Here is a 12,608-nt window from a genome sequence, read left to right on the forward strand (position 1 = left end):
ATGTAACCCACCCCATTGTGAGATTTTAGCAGGAGTGTAGTACATATTAAAAATGGTCTTGTAATGCTGTGTATTCAGACTGGATGATATCAGGATCTTTTAGCCCAGAGTGATGGAGTCTCATAGTATATCCCCTCCTTGAGACAATCTAGTGTTCCATTTGAGGTTTTGTTACTCCAGATCATCTGGCTGTGTTTCAGTGGGAGCTTGATATAGGACACAGATCTCTTCCGGTGTCCCCTAACTGCATCTATCTGGTTATTTTTGGGGGGTAAATGTTCTATATCTACTTTCTTCAGTAAATCTTCCAGAATCTGCAAATATTTAAAGAAATCTGTTTTGGACAGATCAAATTCCGAGGCCAGAGAGGAATAAGACTGGACACCGCTATTCTCCACTAAATCCCCCAAGGTGACAATACCCTGTCATCTCCATCTAGCCATAGTGGCCTCCCAAAGAATGGATGGTAGAAATGCTGGAGAGAAAGTGGGCATATAATGGTTAATCCTACCAACCTGCAAGTGCCTCAGAACCTGCTGCCATACTTTGTGAGCAGCCTGGACCACCTTGAAGCGGGTTTTCTTATAATAACTGGGTTCTAGATTTTGGAAAAAGCCCCTCTGCACCTTTACACCCAGCAGCATTTGAAGAATTTGAGGGGTCTCAGCTACCTGTTTTATTTTTGCCAACCCGTAAGATTCCCATATGCTGGAGTAAGCATACCCACTAGTAAAACATAAAGTTAGGTAACGCCCACCCTCCGCGGGATCGTGGTAGATTCATATATTTCATTGCTCCGCGGGTTTTACCTTGAGCCCACATGAAGCTCTTACAAATGGATTGCAATTTCTGGAGTTGCTTCCTAGTGAGTTCCGGTGGTACTGATCTAAAGTAGTACAGAACCTTGGGTAGAATGTTCATCTTTAAAACAATGCATCTTCCCACCATTGAGAGATGTAGGCCTTCTATTCTGTGCCATTCAAGTGCCATTTTGTCCAGACATGCACAAATGCAGGCCCCTAGATAGGTTGCCTCTTCTGTAACCCTAGGATGGCTAAAAGAAGCTTGGGTTGTGCATACAATTTGAGCATTAGCTATGTTTAATTAATAGCCAGAGATTTGCCTAAATAGACTTGCTAGCCATTCGATTTCTGACAGTGCAAGGGCTGGATCCGTGGAGACTACAGTTATATCATTTGCGTATGCTAGGACTTTAAACTGCTCCTGCGCAAACCGCACTGGTTGAACACTATGGCTATTCTCTAAGCAATGATCATCTAGAAGCTGCTGCAGGGCCTTGAGGACAATAGGTTTTCGACCAATGTATTTATATCTACCGGCATGTGGAGTAAACTCTTCTAACTGGATGTTAAAATCCCCACACAGTTTCAGGGAGGGCCAGGAAGCCAGCTCTACATTAAGATAGTCTAATATCAGAGCATTTTTGTTAAAATTAGATCCATACACAGAACATATTGTGAGTTTCCTATTGCCAGCTCAGCATTCGACTATCGCCCAGCGGTCATATTTGTCCGCAAGAGCTCTTCCAGTAGATTTTATGTCAGATTTAGCGAGAATGGCTACACTCTTGTAGTAGGACCTTGCATTGCTTAGTACTTGGGGACTTTAATATCCATATGGATCAACCAGCGGACCATGAGCCCTTGAGGCTGCGTGAATCCCTACGCATCCTCTATTTGACCCCCTATGTCTTACTTCCAACTCACAAAAGGGGGCACATTCTGGACCAGATTTGTTCTACGGCCAAGATTGAAATGGACCCACCCCATCCCATTATTTGGTCGGACCAATTTTTGCTTACCTTTTGAGTATGCAAAGAAGCAGGTAGGCCCCAATCATATTGCAAACAGCGTGCCAGCAGGTTTAGGCCTTTTAATCAGCTCACTTCGGAGGTACTGTCTAGCGCACTGAGGCACCACCCTATTCCATTTAGCGGAAACCTGGAGAGCGATCTGCTCTCCCTAGAGAGCTGGCTTCAGGATCACTCAATGGAACTAGCCCCTCCTATAACCCGAGCAGCAAAAGCCAGCAGAGCCTCAGCTCCATGGCTCACATAGGCTCTTAGAAAGAGCAAAATCTCTTGTAAATGCCTTCAGAGAGCATGGAGGAAGAACTTTAAACCTGTGGTCAAAATCACATATAAATCGTCACTGAAAGTTCATTACTACAAAGTCTGTGATGAAAAGAAGCTTTTCCTGCCCACAACATTTGAACAAGCTGGGACCAGCAGTAAGGAACTTTTTAAGATTTAAAAGATTTCTCCTCCCTGAACGTAGTTGACTGCCCATTCACTCCTACTAGCAACTGGACTAACCATATAGCACACTATTTTTACAACAAACTTAAAAATATGCAAGATTCTTTCATGGGGCTCCCTCATGTAATGGAAGTTATTTCAGGCCCACCCCGAAGTACCACTCTCAATGTAGGTGCATCCCTCTTGCAGGTTCTTCCCATCCTGTTGGCCAAATCTCTCAAGATAATGAAAGTCCCTAAATCCGGCTCACCCTCTGACCCTTGCCCAGCAAAAGTATTGGCGTCCATTGCTAAGGTGATCAATTCAGCTGTGAATTCAGTTCTGAATACCTCTCTGTCTGAGGGATTAATGCCTGAAAGCTGGAAAGATGAAAACATTGTCCCGCTTTTAAAGAAACCTTCAGTTGACCCATTGGTAGCTAGTAATTACAGACCAATATCACTGTTACCTTTCTTCTCCAAGGCTCAGGAGAAATACGTAAACACTGTCATCACAGAATTTGCTGAGGTAAACTATGTACTGGATCTGAGTCAATCAGGGTTCAGAGCTAGCTTCAGTACAGAGACAACCTTACTGGAAGTCTCTGAAACTATTAAAACAACACTCGACAGAAGGGGGCATAGTGGTCCTGATACTATTAGACCTCTCCACAGCCTTTGATACTGTGCCCCATGATCGACTCCTGCAAAGACTGCAGAACTGCGGTATCGGGGCACGGCCCTCAGTTGGTTTATCTCCTTTCTGGATAGTCGCCAGCAAACAGTATGGTCCCCTCCTTTCTCGGCCCACATCCCCTCTATGAAAGTAGGAGTCCCACAGGGATCAATTTTGAGCCCCACCCTGTTTAATGTATATATGCCCCCCCTTGCGCTCTTAGCAGAAGATTACAGTGCAAAAATAATATCCTACACTGATGACACGCAACTCTTGTTCACTTGCGAAAAGGGCACAACGCTTAGAGAAAGTGAGATTATTGCCGTTCTGACTAATGTATTTGCCTAGTTCAGACAGAACCAACTGATGTGTAATCCAGAAAAGTTGGAGAATATTTTCTTCGGCCATAACCCAGGTGAGGAATGGTATTAATGGTGGCCTCGGAATATGTCTCCCCCGGCAACCTCAGTAACCACTGTGAAAAATCTTGGGGTCAAACTGGACGCTGACATGTCCATGAAGTCCCTGGTCCAAACGGTGGCTGGGACTTGCTTTGTGGTATTGAAAAGGTTGAGGAATTTCCTTCCTTTGCTCCCTGTCCAACTCAGGAAGATGGTGGTCCAGGCCTTGATCACATCTAGGCTGGACTTTGTCAATGTCTTGTGCCTTGGCCTTCCAGACTATCTACTTGGCCACCTGCAGGTAGTACAGAATGCGGCAGCCAGAGCCATACTTATGGTCGGCCAAAGGACACACATGTCCCCTCACCTAAGATCTTTGCACTGGCTGCCGGTTCGGAAGAGGATCCATTCTAAAGCTTTAGTTCTGGCCTTCAAGGCCCTTCACATCTCAGGGGCTCCCTACATCAGGGATACAATTCAGCATTAGGCACACTAAGGACCTTGAGGTCTTCTGCCCAGCAGCTGTCGTCCATTCCAAACTTTTCACGCTCTCGTATGGGTGGTCTCTCCTTCCAAGTGGTGGCTTTTCAGCTTTGCATTAGCCTGCCGCTTTCTTTAAGACAGGCACAGTATCTCCCTGTCTTCTGGAGAAAACTAAAAACCTTGCTCCTCCAACAGTGGAAAGAGGTCTACCTGTCTTTGTGCACACTACCTGTCTCAGGGTCCCTTCAGGGCCGGGACACTCAATGGAGTAGCCTTGCGCTTTACAAGTACCCAGTAACATAACATTGTACAAGCTAGAAGCATATACCCTAACTCAGTTATCACCTTCTGTTTCCCCCAATGTATATGCATTTCTTAGAGGCACACCACATCTGGACATATCCTTCTTATTTTTTGTGCCATTTTGCCCGATCATTGAGACACGTACTTTAACGAGCAAATAGACAACTTATGCGCCATCAGCCCAACTTAAATTGCTCTAGTGGTACATGCTCCCCCATCCAATTAAACCCAGTATATATGTGAAGACAATACCTTACTTTTGTTTGATCTACTTCATTTATTGGCTTCTTTTCAGTTCCCCCAGAGCCCCATGGCAGCCCCACCCCTCCCAATGGTCCCACCCAAACACACCCCAATGCTTCCTCTGCCAGCAGAAGCCCCATCTTCCACCCCAAACATCGTGGCAATTAGACCAGTGGGCCTTGGGTGACAAAGAGCCGCGCAACACCGGCCAATCACCCCCCTTCCTCCCAAATGCAACAAACCCAGTATGTGTAATAAATAAATAAATAGAGCACAGCATAATGCGAGAACAAATAAAAAAAAAGGAGGGCACCCACCAACAAAAACAAAAAAGATTTTCCTAAGACTTAATGCCCTGTAGGAATTCTTTGGCCTTGGCCTCAGAGGTAAAAAAAAATAGTTTTATCTTTATATATGATCTTAAGTTTGGCAGGGTTGAGGAGAAAAGCTTGCACTCCTTTGGTATGGAATGGAGTAATTTGCTGTCAAAATTGTCACCTTTGGTCGACAGTCATTTGGCAACAATCCGGCAAAACAAATAACTCAAAAGCTTTCCCCCTTCTCTTCCTACCTGGACACGGCAGATCGTACAAGACCTGTCTAGACAAAAAATTGGACAGACAAATCAGGACCGCTCTGGGTCTGGAGAAAGAAAGAGTGGCTGGATCCTGAGCGAGTGTTCTGCTGGAAAGGAAACCAGTGAGCCTGTTGCACCTCCGTGTCCCAGGTCCATTGCGTAAGTTCAGGCAAGGAAGGCTTCTACAAAGAGTTCCACGATGAATTTCCGTGAATGAGAGCCTTCCGCACCTTCAGCTAGACCAAGAACTCTTAAATTGTTACAGCGGAGGCGATCTCCTATATCCTCAAGCTTCCATGCAATATCATTCTTCTGGAGCTCAAGAATATCACATGATACCATCCATCCTATACATTCTGATTCTTTTTTCTTCCTGTTTGGGCCATCCAGGAAATGCCTGGGGGTCTCAAACTGAAATAAACAAAAAGATGACCCCCCACACCATATGGGAAAAACAGCCTTCCACTTTGAGAGTTTGTTTTTGAAAAGTTTACTGAGGATTCACATGAAGCAAAGCAATCGCTCAGCAAATTTCAGCAGCACAGAGCTCTCCAGTAGGGTTGGTGGGGATCTCTAAAATGGTGGCAAGCAGTCTAATATGTTTCATACAGGTACCCTGATAAAGGCTCAGGTCGTAACCAAACCTTTCCCCTATATTCTCCCTGCCATTACACTACATAACGGTTCTTGGTACTGACCTTTTACCTAGATGCAGTACTGCATAAAGGACGTGGAATTTTCTCTGAAAACTAGCCTAATTTATTATTCATGCGGATTCTTGGAATCTCAGCAGGACTACCATCTTCTGCATTATAACTATGTATAAGGGTCATTCCTTCCATCATCTTAGTCCGACATGGGACTGCAAAGTAGATCCCCTGAGGTTACCACTTTGGGTATATAAACACCATATCTGTGCTGAGGCAGGGAGAGGAGAAAAAGGTCCGCCAAGCAGACACATTGAAGCATGACACTGAAGTTCCTGCATGAAGACACTCCAGCTCACTGTGGTCTGACATCCTTCGCGGGGTGTCCATCTCGAGACCAAGACGGTGTCCCACAGTCTCTCACCTCAGGTAATTGGGTTAGATTTATCCTAGAGGATTTATTGGCTCCACAGCTACATACATGTTAGGTACATGTAGGTACATCTAGATAGGGTTGCATTGTAGGAGTATGCTACATTTATTACTGTCATGTATTTTATATAATTGCCTGTATTCATTGTTCTAGAACTCTGGTAGGAACCTATGATCCTTTTACTCTACTGGTGCTTGTAATCATGTATATCTGTTTCTGTATTATGGTTGTTTCAGCACACCTATTTTACATTAGAATTACGCTGGTTCAATAAAAAACTTATTGAAAAATGTTCACACCGTTTATTCTGTGTATTCCTCTGGGACAAAAATGTGCATGAGTGAATGAGCGAAAAGTACTGTACTGTTTCCACAATCCCTGACGGGACAGAGTTGTCATGTTTCATAGTTGCCAAGAACTATTCTCTCCTTGGTAAGAAGGGTTTATAGTGGCACTGTGAGCTAGCTGGTATACAGGCTAACAAACCCGATGGGGGTGTCTGGAATCTGTCTGGACACCAATCCTGCAGTGTATGTTATGTAAACGTGCAGATCCTATATACGTTTATAGGAACTACACGACAAGTCCTCCCAGGATGGCAAAGATTCCGACCCACACCAAACTTAGAGACAGCTGGCTGCCTACCAATCTCTAAAGCATGCCATTCAATAGTCTCTTTTCTCATTTGCTGGTGTATATATAGATTATATCCGTAACGGCAGACCCTCTATCTTGAGCTTAGCCAAGACAAAAGCTACTCATTGGGCCAACCGGCCAACCCAGTCTCTTGATACTCTGACATGAAGAGACTTTCTCATCAAAATCATCAATATTTTTCTTGTATGGAGCAGATTAGGAACATCTTGATACTGATTTTCGACACCTGCATGGACATATGACCTTACCTGCCTGCCTCAATTTTTCACACTACTTCGGGGAAAGGTGTGTTTCATGTACTAGAGCTATAACTGAATTTTTGGAAAGAAGGAGAGACAGCACTCTTTAAAGTTTGCTATTGGGGGACAGTATTGAGTGGGCTCATGACAAAAGTCTACTGAGAGAACATCAGAAAATTGGGAAAAGTAGAAGCAGAGCCCGTATGGTTGGTTTGATAGTGTCTCGGTGCTGCAGTTCTAACTTCAGCCAAGCTGTGTATCAGCAGGCCTTCACATACATGAGTTGTAGGACAGCTGAGTCAACAGTGCTGCCTGGCTCAGGCCTCAGGTCCACAATAGTGAAAAGCCAATCCTGGCAGGGCTGGAAATAATAACTAATTGCATGGTATTTTAATGTCAAAATGAGGGCAAATCAGGTAAATGAGTAACACACACACCTAGAAATTTCAATGTTCATCGCTGTTAACAAATAGCCAGCCTCACAACTGTTGTCCAACTTAAATGTAATGCCCACTTTCAAGCTAGTTGACTGACTGTCACAGGGCTGTCAACTGTATCCCTCCCAGATGGTTTGGCCCACTGGCTGTCCTCTAAGACTATACATTGGAACATATGTTGTAATTATATGGGGACATTTAGTCATGTCAAATAGGCTAACCCAAAAAGGCAAAACACACTCAACATGGCAAACATATTGGAAGCAATATCATCAGCCTTTTCAATTATCACAAGAAAGTTCAGGTATTCTCCCATCATTGCATCCCAGGGCCATCGCCCAAAGGGCAGAGCAATATATTGATGCATCAGTCATTTTTCAATGCCTGTGTTAGCTGGTCGACATTTGTGTTTGCACCTTTCAACGTCTGACCTTTGACGAATGGCTTTTCCAACCTGGCACCATCATTCTATGGAAAGGCAATAGACTATGCGACTGGAGGACGTTAGGTGACAGACACTGTCATTGTAGATAATCCAATGCTATCTAGGGCATCAGGGTTCATTAACCTCCCTGATTGGCCTTCACTGATGAGTATTAATGCTTGGTCAAGTAAGGCAAAATGAATGTACTATTTTTTCAGGTGAGGTGTTAAAACAAGGAAACTTTTCAACTTGGCAGCGAAATCAATAACTTAATCAATCAATCACATCACTTGTAAAGCGCACTACATACCCGTGAGGGTCTCAAGGTGATGGGGGGGTGCATCAGAAGATGTAAAGGTTTTGTGCATATCATGGAGACAGGAATCATGTTTCTTCGCTGTGGTAAGGAACTGTCTAATATACTGTATCTTATTTATTTGTTAATGTATTTATTTGTTTTTTTGAGCGCGCAATTACCCAAGGGTGTCCTGGAGCTAGCAAACTACTAGACTCTATGCAGTAACTTGCCTATCCATTGGCTCCTGTATAAGTTGTAACCTCTTTGTAAGGCAATACGTAAGTCCCACATAAAAAGCATTGTCGTAGTTCAGTCTGTTTAAAATCAGGGCTTGCACCAACAACTGTCAAGAATGTTGAGGAATAAAAGGGAGGATCTTCTTTAGTTGTTACATTAGCAGGCAGAACGCAGACATTAACTTTTTAATCTGATACAGAAATGAAAGTATGGTGTCAAATAGCAAAATAGATTGTGGGTAGAGAATGCTGGTTCCGGACATTATCCTAAGAATTGAGGCCACCACACAGAGGACCAGATCGAGAAATTACCAGATAGGAAAAATTCAGTTTTATCTGAATTTAGCTTGAAAGAATTGGCATTGATTCAGCCAGCTAACTTGATCAAACAGCCTTTAAACTTCTCCTGGAGTTGGGAAATGTTGCCCTCCATGCAGATTATTATTTGGGTATCATCTGCAAAGCCATACAATTGAACGCCAAAAGAGGCAATCAAATCTGCCAGGGGAGCAATATATATATATATATATTAGACAGAGTCGGACTGAGAGCAGACTCCTGAGAAATACTACAGGCAATATCTTTACAATTTGAGCAAAACATTGTCATCTGGACTGCCTGGGTTCGATTTTCAAGAAAGGATTCAATTAATCTGAGTGGCTTGTCCCTCATGTCAATAGCAAATAATCTTTTCAGTAAAATAATTGGAGAAACTGTATTGAAGGTGGCTGTCAAAGAGAGGATGAGTGCCGCAGAAGTTCCCCCATCCAAGATCATATGGATGATATTAGTAGCTGCTGTAAGTATGGTTTCAGTGCTAAGGTAGGGTCTGAATCCAGATTGGTGCTTATTAAACACATTTTCCTCAGTGTAAGAAGCTAGCTCTATATTTACCCAGTTCTCCTGAATTTTTGCAAAATATGGAGGAAGAGAAATAGGTTAAGAATAAGAGGAAATACTAGGGTACAGAGTCTCATTTTTTAAGAGCAGAGTAACTATTGCTGATTCACAAAAGGCAGGTACCACACCCCTCTCTAAGGTGTCAGTACACATAATAGGTATCAAAGTAGAGGAGCTAGCTCTCTAAAATTCCTTATAGGACAAGGGTCGAAAGGAGAGCCCGACTTGATTTTAGACATTTTAGATATCACCCCCTCCTCTGTGATATGTCTAAAATCTGACTAACAATTAAACTCTTGAGAACTTTGATTCAGTCTATCTTTAGATTGCAGAAATTGGGAGTCACCTACATGAATTGGATCTAGTGGCATGTATGCACCACCGTATGTGTCTATATAAGCAGAATAACAAACACCAGGGGTCTAAAAGGCCTAGGATGGGGTTAGATACACATGGAAAAGGAGCAACCAAGGGCAAGTGGTGGGTCTCCACAGATCAGCCTGTTAGACTGCTCAGTCTTAGGGTGGTCTTCCTCCAAACATTTTGCCTTCAACCCTTGATCTTGTTTTTGTTGGCCTTAAGACTCTGTGACCTTTACCACTGCTAAACAGTGCTAAAATGCTTGGTGCTGTCTCCTTATACATGGTAAACTTGATGTACACCCAATTGGCACATTTTATTTACTTAGAAGTCCCTGGTAAAGTGGTATTGCATGCGTCCAGGGCATGTAAATTGAAGTGCCTGCAGCACCTATTGTGCCACCAACATTTAAACATGTCTCAGGCCTTCCATGTTTGTGTCATGGCCTGTGTGTGCCTTTTCTAAACTGCCATTTTTACCTGGAAAAATAAACCTTTGTCAAGCCAAAAGTTTATTTTTTTAATACATGTCAAACCTAGTGAAGGCAGGGAAGAGCACAGCACAGAGGGCAGGGTGCAGTGTGATTAAAAATTTGAACCTGTACATTTAAGTCTCACATGTCAAGGTAGTGAAAAGCTCCTAACTTCGATTTTTATTACTGCAAGGGGTAACTCTCTCATGGGATAACATTGGGTTACCTTATTACATTTAATAAGTAATAACTTTCAATTGAGAGCAAGTGGACAGATCACGTTTGGAGTGTCAAGAATTATAATGATATGCCCTCTTTGCTGGTAAACTCAGATTTCTCATCACAATTCAAAAAATTACACTCTTAGAAAGTTGGCATTTTTTGTGGCTTAACCAATTGGTTCCTGCAGTCTGCCTATGGATCAAATGACGAGGAATAATTGGCAGTTGGTCTTCCTGCATTGCTCCTAGACATTGAGACAAAGGGAGGCTAGCTGGGCTGCTCTGACGTAACAGGCGGAGCTGTCACCTGTCATACTTATACATCACGAAGGCTCTGCCTGAGCACTCCCAAAAGGGGTATGCCACTAGTCTTTTGTGTCCCCAGACAAATTTGGAACCAGGGCAAAGAGGAAGGGGTATATGATACTTCAAGGCTGTGGGAGACTCAATAAACTGCCCTTACATCAAAGTGGGCACCAGATATAAATATTGGACCGCAGACCACCAACTCTTGAGTACACATTTGGTCCTGTTGAAGACTCAGAAGAAGGACTTCTTGTCTGCTTTTCTGCAAGGAATGCCACTCTGCTGAGTTGCTTTTCTGCCCTTCCTGCTTGAATGAGATGCACTGTACCTGTATCTTGAATCCAGGACCACACGAGTGACTCCAAGGGCTAATAGGCTTTCCTCCTGATCTGAAACCTTAGTGACAGAACAGGCTTCCTCCATCCTAAACCCAGCACCAGTACACTGCCAGCTCTGTCTACTGTCCTCCCACATGGTGCCACCCCAGTCCTAGACCCTGGGAACTGGGCCATAAAGTGCTCTGCCAGCATCAATTGTGATCCCGGCAGTACGGATGCATCGCCTCCCTGGAACTCCGAATCAGAGCCTCTGCACGACGCATCGCTTCACCAAACTCCGTATCTGGACCACTGCGTAACGCATCCATGGTGCAGGACTTGACAATGACGCAGAACCGCACATCGCAGCCTCTCAGCTCCCACATCTGCGTGACGCATCGCTCTGCAACCAAGATTGAAGGTACTTTGCTTAACGGGCCTAACTGGGTCCATGAAGGAGGCCCGCACTCCATCATGGTAGGCCTGAACTTGTGACTTTGTGCTGGTCCAGTACGACCAGATTTCCACAGTTGCCGCTATGCACTTTTTGGCTCTATTTTCAATAAAACTTTCAAAATGCATATCTCAGAATCTATTTATTGCAATTTTGTTGTTTTGGTCTTAAATTATTTATTAAACATTACTATATTTGGGTGGGTTACTTTGGGGTTTGCTTGTACCTTCACTCTGGCAAGGGTTGTGGTTTCTGCTGGAATAGGGTTTCACCACCCTCAACCAGGTTCCCATTTTCGTACACAGCCTCTTACTATGTGTTAAAACAAGGAAAATTTGAGGCTCAGAAACAGCATAATAAATTGCCAGGTGAGTGAATATGTGAATGGGGAAGTAGGTTTCAGAGGTAGGCATAACTTAAAGGTCTCCCCATTTCAAACGAGCACTAGTGGGAGATTAATTGCACCACCATATGGACTGGCCAAGCTCCATGGAGCAATCAATATGCATGGTAATGGCATGACTTGCCTGCAGGTGCATGGTATTAATAGTTTCCCTTCAATTTCCATTATTCTGCTCACTGCACCATACAAATGTGCCTACCCATTTGCAGGCTCTGGTCTAGACCTCGAATCTTTTGGTATCCAACAGGGACTACAATAGCCCCACACAAAGCACCAACAGTCTTCACAGGCAAGAGGAGAAGAGAGGTGATTGCACACACTGTACACCTGCTCTGCCCTTGGTGCAGGGTCCGGGCGTCAGTAATCTACTTATTCTCTCATTCCAACAAGCCCTTCCACCGGAACCAGTTCTCCACACTGCAGCAGCGAGGGCTGAGGTATTATTGATGCCAATTTCTTTAAAGATACACTTGCATATAGGAGCGATATGGCATCACTATTACCAAACTCGACTGTCATGAACTCTCCATCAACCCCAACTCAGAAATACTTGGTCAGGCAGGGTCTGCAACATAGAACTGGGGTTACTGATTGACACATCACAGGTGGGTTATCCCTTAGCTGGAATACATATGCACAAACAAGAAACTCGAGTCCATCCCTCAAATAAGCGCAGCAACACTACAATGATGTAGTGGGATTGGCCCGCATAAAGCACACATGCCAGAGGGGTTTGTGCATTCCCAAACATCATAAAGCCAGATGCCACAAAAAGTTAGGAACACATAGCCAATCAGGATAGGATACTCCACCCTATACTATATGCAGTGATCATGCCCCTCATGTTGGATATATGGATGCATTA

At 43.9% G+C, this 12,608-nt stretch overlaps 1 protein-coding gene across 1 annotated transcript in view; it reads right to left on the reverse strand.

The window, feature by feature from the left end:
* LOC144797930 (extracellular calcium-sensing receptor-like) overlaps positions 1 to 11,043 on the reverse strand; it is a 44,425-nt gene extending 33,382 nt beyond the window's left edge. The window contains exon 1 of the mRNA XM_078668731.1: positions 10,898 to 11,043. Coding sequence (XP_078524857.1) covers positions 10,898 to 11,043 — 146 coding nt within the window. The remainder of the gene's footprint in view (positions 1 to 10,897) is intronic.
* Positions 11,044 to 12,608: the final 1,565 nt, after the last annotated feature.

The sequence above is a fragment of the Lissotriton helveticus genome, chromosome 12 (genome assembly GCF_964261635.1).
Source record: "Lissotriton helveticus chromosome 12, aLisHel1.1, whole genome shotgun sequence".
Taxonomy (NCBI): domain Eukaryota; kingdom Metazoa; phylum Chordata; class Amphibia; order Caudata; family Salamandridae; genus Lissotriton; species Lissotriton helveticus.